The 20,055-nt window shown below is 34.8% G+C and overlaps 1 protein-coding gene across 1 annotated transcript in view; it reads right to left on the bottom strand.

The window, feature by feature from the left end:
• The window catches only part of KIAA0825 (KIAA0825 ortholog), a 401,025-nt gene that overhangs the window by 278,656 nt on the left and 102,314 nt on the right, over nucleotides 1–20,055 (bottom strand). Inside the window, exons 6-7 of the mRNA XM_060009154.1 lie at nucleotides 9,489–9,650; nucleotides 1,804–1,898 (exon numbers count right to left, since the gene is read on the bottom strand). Of these exons, the coding sequence (XP_059865137.1) occupies nucleotides 1,804–1,898; nucleotides 9,489–9,650 (257 nt within the window). The remainder of the gene's footprint in view (nucleotides 1–1,803; nucleotides 1,899–9,488; nucleotides 9,651–20,055) is intronic.

Below are 20,055 nucleotides of genomic sequence, written 5' to 3'. Positions count from 1 at the left end.
GCTGTAACAGAATTTTCTTGGGACGCATTTATGATAGAAATATAAAAAGGAATCTACCTTCATAAAAATTAAAAACAACAACAATAAAACTCTGCTTTTTGTTCCCCCGCCAGGGCATGTCTATTCATTAAAATCATTCATTCATGCATTCAAGGCAAGATGTTATGGGGAAAATTGCCATGGTCACAGTGACTTTTTGTCCGTGTGTGCGTGCCACGATGATTACCTTTGCCCATGGTAATTTATATGTAATTATACTACCTCCTAAATTCTCTTTTCAAAATATGGAAAACCGGGCTTCCCTGGTGGCGCAGTGGTTGAGAGTCCGCCTGCCGATGCAGGGGACACGGGTTCGTGCCCCGGTCCGGGAAGATCCCACATGCCGCGGAGCGGCTAGGCCCGTGAGCCATGGCCGCTGAGCCTGAGCGTCCGGAGCCTGTGCTCCGCAACGGGAGAGACCACAACAGTGAGAGGCCCGCGTACGGCAAAAAAAAAAAAAAAAAGAAAAAAAAAAAGAAAATTGAAAACATTTACTATTCAAATCTCCTCCTAGAAGTCTATTTATTTACATAAAATATCATTGGCTTACTTCTACTCTTCCCATTTGATGTTTGGAATCATACACCTTCCAGTTAGAATATATCAGATTTACTAGTTGATCCAAGAAAAAAAAAGAGGAAATAATGTAGTTTTCTGTTCTGTGTACAAAGGAGCTACCCACTAAATCCCTTTCTTCTATTACCTAATGCTAATTTCTTAATATCTACTCTGATTTTTGGTTAAAACATAATGTATAATTTTGCATTTTTTCTGATTATTTTCCTTGCTTTCTACATTGAAACTCTGTTAAAACTCCATGTTCTTTTGCCTTTTTAAAGGTTTACCTACTAGATCAGTCAAGATCCATTCAGAAAATAGAAACCACTCTCAGTATTTTGAAAGGAAGAATTTTAATGTAAGGTATTAATTACTAAGGTGATAGAAGATGTGAGGAGCCAAACATGGGTCATGAAGCAAGACAGTTATTTTATTACTATTACTACCACTACCACTAGCTACGACTGCTCCTAGGGCTGGAGGAACAAAGAGTGGGAACAGTGCTATGCAAGTGTAGTCCCCGGGGCCACCAGTGAAGGAGGCCGACCTGCCAGGCGGACCTGAAACCTCAGAGAGAGGACTGTGTGTGGGGAGCAGCATGGAAGAAATGAAGGAGTCACAGCTACTCCTGGAGATGTTCTCTAAAACAGAGCAAGGGGAAGAAATCCTCTGGTTTCTCTCCAAGAACTTCCCTCCAATCTTCCCTTAGTGCTTTTCATTGGCCAAACCTACCCAGGTCCAGAAAGCAAGAAAGCCTGGAAGAGGTTTTTCTCTACAATACAGAACAGAGCAGAGGAAGAGTGGTAATGGATCTGAGAGCAAACAGGGGCATGCTGGGCACACTCAAATAAGAGGCCAGTTCAAACTATTCTTTCCTCTTTCCTTTCCTTTTTCATCTCCACTTTCTCACTTTTCAACAGTTGTCTACAGTCCAAATTCTCAAGGTGTAGACCCCGAGTGGGATGAGAACAAAGATCTCTTCACTGCCAGCTCCCTACTCCTTGCATGGAACACACTGTGCAGCACAGCAGTGTTCCCACTAAATTCAACTTTCATCAAAATTAATAAGACTATTTTCAACCAGGAATTATTTTTTTAGTGGCAAAGGGTAAAACTCAAGACATTTTGATTCATAAAGGAGTCATATAAAAATGATGATGCTATTACATATGAATTAAAAACCACCACCCATTTTTCCTCACTTACCTCTTTTACTGGTAGCAATTGCTCTGAAGGAATACTGGTTTCATTTGTTCTAGGTTTCTCTATTACAACTTCTCTACTGGATGTCTCCAAAATTTCTATGCAATAGAAAACAAACACACAAACTTACATTAAGAAAAACAAACCATACTAGACGTGATTAATAGGTTAAAATTAATTACGTAGAAAAGCTCTATCCATAGTACACACACACACATACAAACACACCAAGGTACAAAGAATACAGTCAACAAGATGTAGGGTGATATTGCCATCACAATAATGAGAAGATCAATACATAGAGTCCTTTTCTATACATACAACTTGATGGAATTTATATGCTATTTATATTCAAATTTGATGTATATGCATATATAATCTGTAAAATTCAGATCCTTTTGTCATTAATTCATTTTCATGTTAATAATGTAGTATAAGTTAACTATACAAAGTAAATATTAATTTCTTTGTTCATTTAAAAAGCTAAAATCTAAAGTACTGCTTTAAAAACCAGTGGTGTTCTTTAGCACATTAATATTTCTTTTTTGGAAACAAGAGAGAACAAAAAGCACATGGATAAACATCATCATATCAGGAAAAATTATACTTTTAATAAGATTATCAATAAGTCATTGGAAAAACACAAACACTGAGACAGGTAAGAAATGATCTCTAGCTTCTAAAATGGAAATACTTCCTCAACTTTTATTTTTCAGAATTAAGAAATTCTTTCCATGGGAAAAATACAGATCTACAAAAATGTAATGAATAAATATGCCGAAGAGATCCTTCCATTTTCTATTATGGTTCTATTAATTATAGTTTAATTCAATATGAATGACTTAGCAATTATATTTTGGTTTTGCTTAGACTTGATATATGATGACGAATTATATAGCACGATTAATTTTTCTTTTATTTTAATAATATTAAGAGTCTGTTTCTCCTTATATCCTGGGCAAACAAATCTCCAAATATCAGTGATTCTTATCGGCAGAGCTTCTGACAAATATAGTCATCTAGAAAATTGTGGGATATTTGTTTGTTTTTTCTAAATATGGTTCTATGAGCTTAATCATGAATGATTCGTAAGTAACACAATCCACAGAAACATTCTCTCAAAAGGTAAATATTCCATTTGGTAGGCGATAACAACAACCTTTTGAGAAATGTTATCAGAGTTAATTCTGAGGAAAAATTTCCCCCAACTCTAGTGTTTCTTAATCACTTTGGATTTCTGAACACTTCATAGAACTTGATTAAAGTGACAGAACACTTCATCCAAAATGCACAATATGACTGTGTGCGCGCACACACACTCACACGTGCTATTGGAGATTCCCAGGCCCTCTTGTAAAGCACGTTCACGATCCTCAAGGGGCCGTGGACTGCAGTTGAGGAATCCTGCTTCATTTCTCAACACACATGACAACATAGACAAGGTTTTAGATCAGTGTTATACCATTTAACCTAAAATGCTTTCTCTATGACTTGCATTTTATTACATCTTTTGCAGAAGCTAGTGTTATTAATAAGGATGAATCTCAATACTGAAATAAAATCCAGATTAAGCAGATTTTTAAATAAAGAAAAATGAAACTATAAGTCTATTAAAGAAAAAATGGAATTTTTTTCCCAAAAGATACAAGATAAGAGACTTTTCAGAAGGACACAGAAGCCATAAAACAATTCTGCATAACAAAAATATTGTTAATTGAACTGGATATGAAAAACTGGCTTGTAACTCTCTCTCAATGTCCATAGCTTTAAAAAAAATTAATAGACTTTAGCTTTTTGAGCAGTTTTAGCTTTTTAGAAAAAATTGAGCAGAAAGTACAGAGTCCCCATATACTCCCTCTCCCCCTGCCCTCAGTTTCCCCTATTGTTAACATCTTACATTGGTGTGGGATATTTGTTACAATTGATGAACCAATATTGATAGATTACTATTAACTAAAGTCCATAATTTGCGTTAGGATTCATTTTTTGTGTGGTGCAGTTCTATGGCTTTGCCAAATGCATAGTGTCATGCATCCACCATTATTATCACACAGATTAATTTCACTGCTCTAAAAATCCCCTGTGTTCCACCTACTCACCTCTACCTCACTCCTCACCCTCCTTAGCAACCACTGATCTTTTACTGTCTCTATACTTTTGCTTTACCTAGGATATCTTATAGTTGGAATCATATAGTATGCAGGCTTCTCAGATTGACTTCTTTCACCTAGCAATATTCATTTAAGTTTCCTCCACGTTTTGTGTAGCTTGATATCTCTTTTTTTTAAATCAATGAATAATATTCCATTGTATTGGCATACCACAGTTTATCCATTGACCTACTGAAGGACATCTTGGCTGCTTCCAAATTTTGGCAATTTTGAATAAAACAGCTGTAAACATTCATGTGCTGGTTTTTGTGTGGACATAAGTTCTCAACTCATTTGCATAAATACCTAGGAGTGTGATTACTAGATCACATAAGGCAAGGTTTAGCTTTATGAGATAACAACCACACAGTCTTCCAAAGAGACTGTACTATTTTACGTTCCTATTAGCAATGAATGAGGGTTCCTGTTGCTTCACATCCTTGCCAGAATTTGGTGGTGTTAGTGTTCTGGGTTTCGGCCACTCTAGTAGGAGTGTAATGGTAACTCCTTGTTTCAATTTGCCTTTCTCTGATGACATACGATGCTGAGCATCTTTTCATATGCTTATTTGCCATCTGTATATCTTCTTTGGTGAGCTCTCCAGATCTTTTGCTCATTTTTAAATTGAGTTTTTTGTTTTCCTGTTGAATTTTAAGAGTTCTTTGTATATTTTGGATACAAGGTCTTTATCAGATATGTATTTTGCAAATGTCTTTCTCAGTCTACGTTTTGTCTTTTCATCCTCTCTGTGACCATTCCTTTTTACTTAGCATTTCCACCTTAGTAACTTACTGTCCAGATATACATGAGGACATATAAGACATACTTCAAGTAAATTTGCCATATCATTGTTTGTGGAAGCAAATGAAGAGGAAAAAACAACCCTATGTGTCTATTAATGAGTAGCTGATTAAATTATGGTACATGCACCAATAGAAAACTATTCAGCTGTTTTTCTGAATATGGGGTGTTTCTAGATAATTGTTCATAAAAAAAGGAATCTCTGTATAGTAGGACAATATTTGGTGTTATTTTAACATGGGGATATATATGGAAGTAGTTGCCTTTGGAAAGGGAAACTAGACAAATGGAGTGGAAAAATACTTAATTTTAACCATATATTCTTTTATCCTGTTTAAAAGTTTTACTACATGCCTGGACTATTATTGGAAAATAGTTTTAAAGAAGAAAAAAATAATAAAGATCAAGTTGTCAATGACATGAAGAGGAAACACTTGGATTCTTAATGTCACTTTACTTTTCTACAGATAGGTCATAAAAATAGTTGATGTAAAAGGTATTCACCCTGGAAAAATAACATTAATTCAAAGCACAAGCTTTGCAGGTCTATTCTTGGAACTAACTATTTGCCATTGTGTAACTATAGTTTAAAACTTATAAAAAAGGTTAATTATCTTATATTTATCATTTCATTCCCAAATACATTCTGCTTATTCACTCAAAGTAATGGGCTTTGATGTTTACACACAACATCTACCTATTTTCAAGATGAACTAAAAAATAAGATAAGCTTCCCAAGCCTTCTTTTGCTGGTGAGCAATTCTATAGTAAGATAGAAAAAGAATTATTGAGCAATTATGATAACCTGTATAATATAATCTTCCCCTCCAAATTAAAAACATTTTTAAAAATTTAATCCTATACAGAGAAGCCAAAGGGATTATTTTAAGGCAGGATTAGTAACACTGAATCTAGACTAATAAGATATCTCACGATTTTAACGAATTGTGGCATTTTTATATTTGTTTGGAATTCAAAATGGTCAATTTCAAAATTTGGCATTGTCAAACTTTATGAGCTCCTTGAACATTTAACAAATTATTTCACCTATTTAAAAATATATTGGACATTCTATACACTTATTAGCATTGTCTAGAGAAGGTAGCCCATTTTTGGCTCATCGTTCTGAAACATAGTTATTTGCATGCAGTCAACACTGGTTTCTTTAAGAGTGTGCCCAGACTAAGGACCTCAGTAGAGTAGGGCAGAGGGTCACAGGAATGCCAGCTGCTGAGCAGCCTCTGCCTATGGAGTTCGCTGTGGTTCATTTTACACTTCTGGTTAGTTTCCACACTGCCGTTTTCTTTCATAGAGAGTAGAGGTTGGCAGTACTTCCCTGTGACATCCACTTTCACACCCAAATTGGTCTTCATAGGCTCCCATTGTGTGCACTACAAAGCAACTTGCCTTGTTGGCAGCTCTAAGTGAGAACTACAAGTCTCTCTTTTCTTTACTGTTCTTTTCTGGCTCACAAGCAACCTCCCACCAAAAGCTGAATTTGTAGAAGAGACTACATCCAAGAGATAATACTATGAAAAAGTATGAAGAGAAGCCCAGGTGGCCACCTTGCAAATTTCCAATGTGGAAGCCTTCGACCTCTCTGCCCAAGAAACAGCTAAAGTCCTAGTGTAATGAGCTTTACAAACCCTAGGAGCCTCTTTACCTTAACTACATACGCCTCCCTAATACAATCCCTTAACCATCTAGCTAAGGAACTCTTAGAAGCCATTTGACCCCTCTTAAGACCCCCTAAGAGTACAAACAATCTTTCAGAAGATCTGAAATCTTTGATTCTTCTGAGACAAACCCTAAGTGTTCTTCTTACATCCAATTGAAGCAGCCATTGCTTTTTGTCATTGCTGGGGCTAAAGAAAAATGAGGGCCAAGAAACCTCCTGGTTTAGATAAATCTCAGATGCCACCTTTGGAAAATTTGAGGAACTGCCCGAAGAACAGCTTTATTCTGAAGGAGTATTAGAAGTGCCCCATAAATCAAACCCGAGTCCACTCCATAAGATAAGATAATCCTAAAAGAAATACAGTAAGATCCCATAACAGTGAAATAATGTCCTATCATTTTTCTGAAATGACCAAATTAGAAAACCATCCAATCATGACCAAACAAAAGCAAATAAATATAATAACTAAATATATTTTCTTTCTCAGAAAATATTTCTTGTGTCTCTACAAAATCTATTGCGTTGTATTCAAATTCCTAAAAGCACTGCCAAGTTGGCCAAATCTACATTATAGTAGTAAACTTCAAAGTAAAAAGTAAAACATTTGGTTAATCATCTTTATATTTTCTCTATGTGATGTTAAGCACCTGGATATTTTTAAAACATCTGGACAATGAAAAAAAAAAAAACACCTTACTTTTCATCACATTGTTTTGGTTACATAGACATACTACGCAACTCCTTCCAGGATTTATTAGCAAAATATGTTCCAATCAAAACAAATACACCAATAACCAAATGACTTGATCTTTTTTCTCCCCAGCCTCTCCCACACAAGATTTCTAAGCAAAACATTAACTATCAGGATAACTTGAGATTCATTTGGTTTCTTTAATCATTCAAGAAATCTTTTCCTTCCTGATTTAAGAAACCAAGGCTTTTGATAAGAATTGACTAACGTGGCTACCCTGAATAAACCATTTAAGATTTTTCTTGACAATTTCCCTCAAGATCATTCTTTTCAGGGATCCATTTACATAAAATTATGGCAGATTAAATCTTGGCTTTGTTACAAAAATATATGGATGAAGAACACATATCACAAGAGGATGTTCTAATACTTAGACATTTCTTACAGCTGTCCTTCAAATTTCCTTCCACTTACTATGTTTGATAATCCACAAATGTGTTTCTATAGTACACTATTATTAATGTGATACTGAAGTTGCTTTTATCTGCCATGCTGCTTATATGATGACAAATTTGGGGTAAGACTGTATATTGTGGCATAATTATATGTTTTCTCTGTTGATTTTATTCAATAATCATAACTTTTGCTCTCAAATACACAGCATTGGCAAGTCTCAACATTGTTTGATCTCAATCCAGTGCAGTTGAACCAGCTTTTTCTTTTTCTCCTTTTTTCTTGAAATCAGTGTGTCAACTCTTTGCTTCAGTTCTTGGCTATTTAACTTTTGTATCTTTAGAATACCTCTCTAACACAACTCTAGTTTTGAATTTACGCTGCCCTTAAGAGGAATAAAGTTCTCAGAATGAGCTATTTCTCAAGGGCCTGGCCTAGGACCAATACAAGATGAAACCAAATGGATAGGGGTCTAGATGCTTTGGAGTTCACTCTGTTTTTTGATCCACACCTCAGAAAAGATCTGCTAGAGATGTGGATGAGAGACGCCAAATCTTAGCCGGGTATGATGGATGAGTACCAACACCAAGCGTCAACTGCTTGTGGCACCAATAAATTTTTGTCAAAAATTAGGACATCATATTTCTCTATTCAGATCTCTCTTTGATCCAGTTAGTTCCATCTAGAAGACCCTCTAGGGCTCACATTACCTACTAATAAATCGACTTTTTCATTCCATCTTTTAATTTTCATATTATCTGTCCTATGTTTTTATTATTTTCCCATTCGATTTTTTTGTCAGATTCAGAAATCTATATTCCACACTCATTTTTCTTCAAATTATATCCAAATTTGGAAAAAACAATCTACATTATTTATTTTATAATTTAATAGTGCTGCTTAAACTTAACCTGAAACGTAGAAGGCCAGTAACCTATGCTTAATATAAAACAAACTCCAATCCTTTAACTTTTCTAACAGTATTTACCCAGGCTAGGTAAATAAAGAAATACAGAAGTAAATATATTAAACTACATGTAATTTTCACTAAGAAATCAGGTTTTGAAATTTGCAGATTGAGTTTTAATCACTTGCTTCCTTCACTTTGTTTTGCAAATGCAGCCACTATTCAAATTTACTCTCCTTAAAATATGTGGTATTATGTAAAAGAGAACTTTGTATAGTCCACTCTGATATAGATGAAAATCTTTATAAATATAGATATGAAAACAGAGAACATGTCTTAACCATTATGCCTCTGAATTGTTAGAAACATTATTTGAACACACATGGCACAGTTTTCTTTAAAAGGATTTTGTTGAGACTAACTAAAAACAACATATTGTATAATTATAATTACAATTGTAACAACTCACATTTATTGTTTATGATACGCTAGACATTCTTTTAAATATTTTACATTCACTAAATCATTTAATTTTCACAACCCTACATAATATATTGGAATCTAAAGCACTTAATACTGAAAGAAAATAAAGAGAAAATTAACTTAGTCTTACATCATCATTTTAAAGATGAGAAACTCGTCGTCTAAGGAAACTAAATATTTTGCTCAAGGTCATCAGGCTGCTAGTGGCAAAAGAGGAGCTACTAGACCATCCGGTCTCCTTGATATTTCCAAAGGACAGGCTGTGTTTCTTTGAGTTAAAAAAAAATTTTTTTTTTGATCGTATTTTAACTAAAGACAATTATCCAAAATTGACTTATGATGCTTTCCAATTAAAACTATGGAATTTACAATGTATAAGGGATAAAAATGTAATTTCATGGTATGCTTTATAGTTAATGTTTATTTAAAGAATTCTGTCCTGTATTTTCGTTTTTTCAGGTAATGGTATAGATTTAATAGCAGGAAGCAAAAACAGAATTATAGATTTGCAGAAGAGCATACTACCTGAAGTATTCCTGGGTGTCTTGAGCCATAAAAATATTTCTTCAAATAATTCCTGAATATTTTGTTCCAACTTCAAAAAGGATTTTATGAGCTGTGATAAGAACTCGAGTTCATCTAAGGAGAGGAAAACATTTCTTCCTTTCTGTGGGCATTCAGGAGTAACTGTGAAAAGAGCAGATCAATACTGTTGAACATGTTATGTGTTTTCTCATTCAATATTAGAATAATCAATGATTCCTTAAATCATCAAAACTAACAAGATCCTTAATAATTAAACCAAGTTTGTTCTTTAGTAAATACATACAAAATCTCCTGGGAGAGTTTCCCCCCCCCCCCACCCGGGAATCTGGAGATAAGTATACTGTTTGATGCAAACATGACAATTAAATAATTATATTAAATCTCAGAGTTATTAACAGGAATGTGATTTGTCGTTATAAAATCACATCTTATACAATTCTGTTTTTTTAAGGTCTGGCATAATTTGAATCTAGTCACAAGGAAATATCAGACAAACCTAAACTGAGGGACTTTCTACAAAATAACTGGTCTGTACTCTTCCAAAGTGTCATGTCAGGAAACACAAAGACTAGGAAATGTTCTAGTCAAAAGGAATCTAAAAAGACATGACAACTGAAATCAATACATGATCAGCATTTTACTTTATAAAGGACATTATTAGGGTAATTTGATGAAATCTAAGTAAGATCTACAAACTAATGCTATTACTGCATGACTATTAATTTTCTGATTTAGACAACTATACTGTGGTTATGAAAAAGAATGCCCTTGTTCTTAAGAAATGCACACTGAAGTACATAAGGGTAAATACTTTTGATTTATTCTCAGTTCAGAAAGAGAAATCGTTTTAAGTGGGAAAGAGAATGCAAATTTGGAAATGTGGTAAAACATTAACTTTTGGGGAATCTGATATTTTTTAAAGTGTGAAATTAAAATAAAAATTTAAAAGAAAAAAAGACTAGATAAAGGATATAAGTCTTCAAGACCTTAAAAGTGTTGTTCCTAGATCAATAAAAAGAAGCAAGTTAACTTATTGAATCTAGATTATATTATTCATGAAATCATAATTAAAAATAACTTTTGTCTAAATAATTATGATATCTATTGCTTTCCTAAGAACAATACAACTCAAAAGATTGATTTTTTTCCCTCATAATGACATTAATTGTTGTCACACTAGCATTTTAATATGATTAAAAAAAAAAAAACTTATACTCCTTAAGAGTACAGAGAAAAGACTGACCTCACTAAATGGTACTTTTGACCAAATTTTCAAGGATTAAAAAAAAAAATCCTTCCTTTTTGATTGCCACTTCTTAAAACATGTATGTAGGAAGTGTCTTGAGGCTAAATTACAAAATGGAAAATTTGTAAACTCTTAGAAAGTAAGCATTTAAAGTGCCTTTGTAGAGAAAATACTGAGTGCTACTTAGAAATGATATAAGGTCTGGTGATTCCATGTAAGGAAAAGATTACCTTTGTCACACAGATTTAGAAGGAAGTTTCCAGAAATGTAACAATTTTATGGGTTATCCACTTGCTTAACTGAAACTTTAAAATATTGGTATCAAATTTGTAGCCATGTGATACAGTCTTTCATATGATGTAAGACCAAAAATGTCATGGTATATTTGCAGATAGTATGAGAGAGACCAGTCAGCCAACTTAAACTGTGGAATTTAGTCCCGTTCTTAAAGAGTAAAAAAATGCTTAAAAAAATCTTTAAGTATTTACAAAAACTGTTTCACCTCTACATTGATGCTAACCCCACATATATTAAAGTCTATCTCTAAATAGCCCTACTCACATCTACTAGTCTCCCATAGGCATGCCAGAGAACACAAGCGTGTACAATCATCATGTATAACTAAGGTTTTGCCATTAAAATCATGACCCAAAAACGAAAAGAAAGGAGAACAAATATATTATGATTCACTTAGCTGTTGCTTGATTCTCATTTGGCCTGTAGATGGAGGCTGGTCTAACCTTTTAAATCATAAAGATGTTCTTTTTGGAACCAGATTGTTTATAAGGCAAATTTTCAAAAACTTTAAGAATTCTTCCTAATTCTTTAATAGTTTGGCTGGAAATTAAACCTAGGTTTTGTGTAGCTCAATTCTAAATTGGAAATATTGTGAATGTTTACAAAGTAAGAAAAAAGCCACCCCCCCAAATCTCTGAGAATTATGCATAGATATATATATGACCTAACAGTGCTACTTGTTTAAAAATATGTAGGGTTGGGGCTTCCCTGGTGGCGCAGTGGTTGAGAGTCCACCTGCCGATGCAGGGGACACGGGTTCGTGCCCCGGTCCGGGAAGATCCCACATGCCGCGGAGCGGCTAGGCCCGTGAGCCATGGCCACTGAGGCTGCGAGTCCGGAGCCTGTGCTCCGCAACGGGAGAGGCCACAACAGTGAGAGGCCCGCGTACCAAAAAAAAAAAAAAAAAAAAAAAAGTAAGGTTGGAGGATTATACTTGAAAAGGTCTTACCTTCATGACCTGGACTTAGAAGGATCCAGAAATGTAACAATATTGAAAGGCAAATCTATTTCAATCCACGAATCATTATAACGTAATAATGAAAGAGGATAGAATAATATGTATGACCTAAATCTAATCATTTTGTCCCCGAAAAGCAATGATTATGATACAGGTCCATTAATTAGTAGTTCTTATTTCCTATTACTACTAGCTCAGCATTCTCCCAAGGTGCATCTTGAGGGTTAACTTATGGGGAAAATAATTTGTGATGAATTCATTTTGTGAAAGTCCAATTGAAGTAAAGTAAAACACAAAGGATGAAATAGAATTTCCCAAACTTATTTCTTTTATTTTCCCACACAGCATCTCACAGGACTTGTTTTAATCATCACACTTCAGCTCATGATTTCTTTCTGCCCAAGCATACCTATTTTTCTGTTCCTTAGACTTTTCACCGTTAATCACACTAGGAAAGGGTTTCCCCAGGCAGGAGCTCCCTTTACTTTTGTCTTCACTAAATTAATCTCCTTGTCCTTCTTTCAAGATTAAATTCTTATCTGGATACAATCAATCCAGGAGTTTGCCTTCCCGTGTTAAGCCAATCTGGTCTTTACCTTTTTTTTTTTTTTTTTTTAAATCACTGTAGAACTGTCTCGCTTCAAGAAATTTTGGACATATCTGTATACACACAGGCAAATATGTTTTGCTGGGTACCAATCATTGTTATAAAATACATGAAATAAGGATTGTTGTTTTATTATAGAATGAGCTCTATGATTCTTAGGAAATACAAACTTCTCCTAAATCCCAAGAAAATTATAAAGAAAAAAATTCTAAGTTTCCATTTTAGAGCAAGACATTATTTAAATTCACCATCAACTAACAATGAATAAATTCATGTAAATAATAACTAGATAGCTGAGGTTTTTTCCTCTCTATATATTTTTAATAAAACTTTTTTCTAAAATATAAAATTCTCTGCTATTCTATTATTCGGAGTATTTAGAACACAATTGAAATTTTCCTTCATGACAAGGTTACAAGGAAAGTTACTTTTTTTTTTTTTTTTTTTTTTTTGCGGTACGCGGGCCTCTCACTGTTGTGGCCTCTCCCGTTGCGGAGCACAGGCTCCGGACACGCAGGCTCAGCGGCCATGGCTCACTGGGCCCAGCCGCTCCGCGGCATGTGGGATCTTCCCGGACTGGGGCACGAACCCGTGTCCCCTGCATCGGCAGGCGGACTCTCAAGCACTGCACCACCAGGGAAGCCCTAAAGTTACTTATTTTTGTGCTGCACTCAGGGACTAATGTCTGTCCCTCTGTTAAAGGGCACTTCTCAAAATGACAATCATTCGAAAAGTGTTCTGTGATCAAATAGGTTTGGGAATTACTACATACTAACAATTCTTTTAAGTGATTCACAGTGCAAATTAGTAAAATAAAGTCTATTCACTTCTATAATAAGGTTAAAAAAATTAAAAACTTAATGTTTCTCAAACTTTTTTGACCAATGAACACTGGTTTACTGACATATCTATTAACTTCTAGAATTTCTCAAACTGCTTAGGGGACACTGCTCTGGATTACAGTCCCACTTGAGTATTTATAGCTGCTTTGTAGTGTTTCCCCCTATTGTCAGGCCTTTCACTGTGGCTTCTTGTTGCTGCCCTTTTCCACTTATAAACTGTTGTTCCTAATAGAATCATGGTATTTTTCAGACTCCTTTGAAAAACTAATGAAAGTCTTCTAAATCCTTGTAGACACTCTTATTGAAAAAAATTCAAGTAGTCATAGTTTCAGGGCTAAACAGAACCACCTGAAGTCCATCCATGGTTGTCATAGGGCAGCATGGTCCAGGACTTTGTGTTTTATTAAAAATGCAAATCCCTAGGTCATCTCCAGATCCCTTTTAAGCAAGTGCCCCAGGTGAGTTTTCTGCACAGGAAAGTTTGAGACCACTCCCTGAGGGATCCATGAACTCCAGTTAAAAACCCCTGTGGTTGAAAATCACTCTCTAGGCATCAGAAAATGGATTTTGGTCTTAGCAAGTCAACCAAAGAGGTGCTATTGTATAAAACATCAATAACTATTAAAAACAAAACAAAACAAAACCCTTTACTTTTTCCATGGTCAAGAAATGTATTTATGATTTTTTTTTTTCATTTCTGGAAGAAATATGGAATGTCTGTAGGGAATTTCTAAGATAAATTATTATTTATCTAGATATTTGCTCTGGGCAAAGGTAGAACTGCTCCTAGAAAAAACACCTAAAGAATAGTTAGAGTTCTTTAGGCACACTCATCACAAATGTAAAATGATTTCCTTGAGTCCATAGACTACGTCCAGTTTATTCATTATAGTATCTTAAGAACCCAGCACAAAGTAGACACTCAAAAATACTAGTTAAAAAAATAAATGTATGAAATCCCTAGAAATATCTAACAAAGAAAGAAATATAAAACAAAGAAAGATTTCATACCTAATCCTAAGATGCATTCTTCAAAACAATAAATATTTAAAGATATAAGTCAATAAATAAATAAATAGACAAATAATTACAGTATTATATACACATTCTTTTTAGTATTTTGTTTGACAAAATAAATTTTAAAATTATTTCTAAAAAAGAAAATGTGTGCAAAAAGATATAAAAACAATGATGATGTGGAAACTTGATAAAGCATATTGATATAACTGACTAAAACACAATTTTTTTGTGTTTAAAAATAAAATTATATTTTAGAAAAAAATTCCACCACTAAAAAATGCACAGATATTCATAGAACTGTTATCTTAACAAAATAGAGAATCTCTTCTCTCTGTCTCTCTGCCTCCTGTCTCTGTCTCTCTCTCTATATATATTTATACATACACACACACACATATAGATATATCACTTATAAAGAATATATAATACTATAAATTATATACTTAGAAGTGTTTTTCACCCAGTAACTAATAGTTGGAATATTAACTCCATTATCTTGTAGCAAAAATAGGGACACTGAAAATAAATCTAGAGGGACATTAAAGCTTCTCACATTTGATCTACAACAAAGCAGCTTTTGGAATAAATATCAAAGTCCAGCTAAATCAGACAGAACATAAAAATGTGGGTTGTGGCTGAAAGTACACATATTATTTTCCAAAACCATTAGCAACAGAATTCTTGTTAATAATAGCATTAAGATACATGAGAAAATGAGAAGCTAGAAAATCAGATAATCTGAAGCTGGTGGATCAGTATAATAGGATAAAAGGTGCACATTTTAGTTTTCCCAAGAAAAACGAACACTAGCCACCCTATTATTGACTGTAAATGGATCCATTTTCAGTGAGGAAGTATTCTTGATGCCACCAGACAAGTGATGTAAAAAAGAGGTGACACACAAAAGCTATTGAAAGTCTCATTATTCCAGATGAAATTCATGACATAATCCAAATGGAAGATATTTGTTCCAGTAAAGAGAACTTTTTAACAGTCTTACAATAAGAAGTCAGCAGAGATTGCTTAGGAACAAATAACAAGCTGTACTTTTCCTAGTACCCAAGTCACTTTCTGAGAGCAGGTGGGGCTTTGGAGCACACTGTTGTGTTCTAGTGGCCTGAAGGAGCCCTGTGCCTTCTTGAGCGCCTGCTTCCAAGGAGCCACACAGCAGGGGAAGGAACAGAACTTAAACACTAAGGCCCTTCTTTGTTACAGGAGCCTCGTCAGTAGATGGAAATCATGAAGGACCTGCAGGCATTGCTTTTTTGTCACATACACTAAGAAGAAATTGAAGCTGTTTATCCCCCTTTCTATGGCATTATTTTTGTAACTTTTCGTTATTTTTCAAATTTATATGACTAGGAAAGCATTTGAGGTAAAGACAAAGAATATTTCCACCTTAGTTTTCCAAACTGAATTTATTATTTTTATCTCTTTCAAGGAAGCTTCCATATGTACTACCCAAAACAAACAGGGTAAAACTTTAAGATAAATTGAGTAAATGAATGAGCAAGTCAATTAATGATTAAAAGGAGGAAGTGAATAACTTTGAAGTTGAGTGAAAGTGTAACCAGACACAATGAATACATAGACCTTTTGATACCCCACAGTTAAGTGTCAGGACCCTTCTTCTATATGGTGAGAGGATGCAGAAGGAACTATAGGGAAAGCTGAGCCTCAAAAAGGTAAATGAATCTGAAAGTGAATTCAGGAAATGTTTAACTCTTAGAAGCTGGAAGTTGGACACCCCTTCTCTTTTGCTCTTTCCCTACTTTTGTTTCTTCCCCCATGTTTTATTATGGGGCATACTGCTATTTCTAGCACCACTACGTGAGGCACAAGAGGTAGCACAATGGGATAACTAACACATGGAATTATGAACCAGAGGGTCTGGGTTCAAATTCTGCCACTGCTTCCTACTAGTTGTGTGACTTTTAGGAAGTTATTTAGTCTCTCTATGCCTCAATAGTGTATAAGTTTTAACTGAGTTAACATGTTAGAACAGTTCCTGAGAGGTAATAAGGGCTGTATAAGTGTGTGATATTACCACCTCCTCTGAGAAGCCTGCCCTCATATCCTAGGCAAGCTTAGTTTCCTATTCTCCATGTTCCTCCCTATTTTACCCTGCACATATCTTTATTTTAGCACTTACTGTGTCATTTATAATAATTAGTTTGGGAGTTGTCTCCTGCAACTTTAATCTGAAAGGCAGAGATTTTTTCCCTCTTTACTGCATTCCCATTATCCATCATAGTGGATGATACATACTGGTGAGCGTCAGAGACAACACCAACTGTTTTTAACTCATTTCGTTTGGCTTTTTTCCCTACCATAAGCAAGCTTCTTTAGTAAAATACTAATATTAAATGAGTTTAACATTAACTGTTGTATGTCAATTTTTAACAGGAAATACTTTGGGGAGTAAGAACCATAAACATTATATCAAAGACCTATTTCACTTTAAAATACTTTAAATATCACTATTATTTAATAGGTCCATCTCTAAGCTTGAACATGCATGAAATTGAATGGTAGCTCCACTCCAAGACCTTCCACTGCTTCTTTGCTATGTCAACCCTTCAAAACACTGGTTTTATTTTCATGTGTGTGTGGTCATCATCATTTTTAGGGGCTAATATAAGCTATGCACCTATGCTCATAGAAAGAATGGCATATGATTCCAGGAGGTTCCCTGATCCACTGAGGTCTTAGGGCCTCATTGATAACCTGGTTAAGGCCCTCTGCCTTGGTGTGCCTAACCTGATGAGAAGTCAGATGAGCAGGCCTCAGGGTCTTCCTCCCCCTGAGGAGAACTGTAGCTTCTAGAAATGTCTACTTCCCTTTGCAAGAAGAATAGGTTTGGTCCAGCTTCTACTTCATAATCTCCTTATCACTCTTTCCATATGATAAAAGTTCTCAAAACATTTACAGAGAGAACTCTCTGCCTACTAAGACACAGGCCCTGTGGTAAGGTGAGGGAATAAACTGAGGAATAACTAACTAATCCTCTACCTGCTCATGAATTTAGATAAACACACAGATTAGTACCAAGTGGCTACTGCTTTGATAGTGGGACACGATGACCAAATCATTCTATTAGAATAGATTGAATTGCTAGTATACACCATATCTGCATTTGCTATACCTTCTTTCTCTGACTGTTCCAGGCAAAGATAGTTGTTATGCTTAATTTTTGCATCCACTGACAGGATTGGTAATCGTGGTCTAAAGACAGGTAGACCTAGGGACAGAGGGAGTCACTGTGTTTGGAATAAATCCTCACAACCCACGCAAAGCCCCCACGTGACATGGAGACTTGCTGTTCCCTATGGAAGGGCTCACATAGCAAATCTCTCCTTGCTTCACATACCACTGGCTGAAAAGGGTGGAGATAAAGTCATCTTGAAGCTATTCTTCTGGGTCAATGAGAAAAACTAAAAAGAAACTGCTTCTATTATTACCCTTTTATGATTCCCAGGCCAACACTGGCTCCACTGGATGTTACCTAAATGTACTGCTAAATGATAACAAAATTCTCCCACACTCCATTCCATCTTCTCTGGCAGAAGCTGTCAGTATTACATTAACAAGGGATCAGACTTCTCATTCATTTGCCAAGGGTATAATACTCCTGTCCCTCTGCTATTTTCTCTCTTTCTTATTTTGTTTTTCTGACTGAGAACATGAGAGAGAATATCTGACTCCTGTTGCGGTCACTGTTATTTGAAGATGCTAATCAAAGAATGGCTTACATTTGAATTCAGCCAAAATTGAGAAATGTACCCAGGATAAATTTCTGAATATTTTCTCAGCTGACTTTTGTTTTATGCTGGTATAACTCCCAGTTATAAACACGTAGATATGCTGACCCTTTTAAAGAACATCTTAATAAAAAGACATCTCTAGTGTAATGAAATAGGGTTTAAATTCTAAGTACTGTATGCTAATGGCACATTATTAATGAAATATCTTCCTAATATCCCTTTCTCAGTCTCAAATTTTGCTAGAGTTCAGTTAATTATAGCTCTTATCATAGGTGTTACATTCTATTATCATGACCAAAAATTAACCTGCAGAAAAATCTTAAACTAAGTTAACAATTCATTTATACTATAGTCTAAGGTTGTATCTGAGTTGATATTTCACTTTTTAAAAGAATATGCCATGATAGAGATGTTACATTATCAACTTTTAATATAACATGTTAAAAATTAATTTTAACAATTTAACACTGGCGTAAAAATATGCCATCATCAAAAAGATGGATTTAAGTTAAGACTAACCTGCTGAGTATGCTTCCTAATATATTTTCTAATTGAATCATAACCTTTCAAAAGAGATTGAACATTTTTCCTCTCTTATACTAAAAAATAAACAGTAAGATTCTCTTTACACTTTTTTTTAATCAGGTAGGCAAATTACAATGCCTATGAAGGTATGTTAAAGTTAATATGAAAGGAGATAGATATGGTGATAATAGCAATATCTCGTACCCACCCAGAAAGCTGTACTCATGAGTTCATTATTCTAACAGAGAGTAGCACGGGCCCTAGACTTAGGGAAGCCATTTACCAGGTGTGATAGCACCTCACCGAGCAAATTTTACAGTTATTTTACCTTTTTAGCTGTCTTCCTCACCTAAGTAATAGTTAATTCAGCCACAAAGGCAAAGTCATATCTCCTTCAAACTTCAAATAAGACTCTGGAGCCCCCTGGGAAAATATCATCTTTTATATTGTCTTCCCTCAAAAGGCCCATGAGCTACGAAAAAAATCTTTAAGTGGGTTTCACTTGCTAGCTCAACAAAGATTTGCCTTGTACGTATAATGCACTAGGCAACCATGTGACATACACCACTGGTGGTAACAGTTATGAGAGAGGTACAGAGTAGCATCTGAAAGTAGGATGGGGGTGACTAGTCAGGGCCATGCTTCATACCAGTCACTATCAGCTCCTGTGGCCACCCCTGTCTCTTCAGAGCAAATTTATCCCTCTTCAACTATTTAACTTCAGGCAAGAAAAAAGGCATTAGTTTCAATATATATTAAAAACTCAGAACTGAGAAAAGTCCACAGATAAAAAACTAATTGAGGACATGATCAGGAGTTGATTGTCAACCTATTTTGATATAAATGGCCAGTAATGGGCTCTGTTGTTCTGTTACAGTTTATTTCATGAAAATATTGCTTTTGACTGGAAAAAGTAAATTAAAAAATACATGAAAAATCAAACTGAACTTGGTTTTTCTTTGTGTATATAAATATTAGTTGTCTTTGATTTTTATATTATAATAAAAAATATTAAACTGTTCAATAAACACAAATACTTTAGAATTCAACTTGCATTGCATTGGGCCCAGTGTTGTTGGTACCTCGGTTGTGACAAATTAGAAAGGAAGATAAGAGTAGCTAGAAAGACATCAAAAAGTCTACAAACAATAAATGCTGGAGAGCGTGTGGAGAAAAGGGAAGCCTCCTACACTGTTGGTGGGAGTGTAAATTGGTGCAGCCACTACGGAGAATAGTATGGAGGTTCCTTAAAAAAAAAAAAAAATTGAGTTACCATATGATCCAGCA

This window comes from Delphinus delphis, chromosome 3, assembly GCF_949987515.2.
Source record: "Delphinus delphis chromosome 3, mDelDel1.2, whole genome shotgun sequence".
In the NCBI taxonomy this organism is placed as follows: domain Eukaryota; kingdom Metazoa; phylum Chordata; class Mammalia; order Artiodactyla; family Delphinidae; genus Delphinus; species Delphinus delphis.
This window is presented reverse-complemented; position numbering and strand designations above follow the sequence as displayed.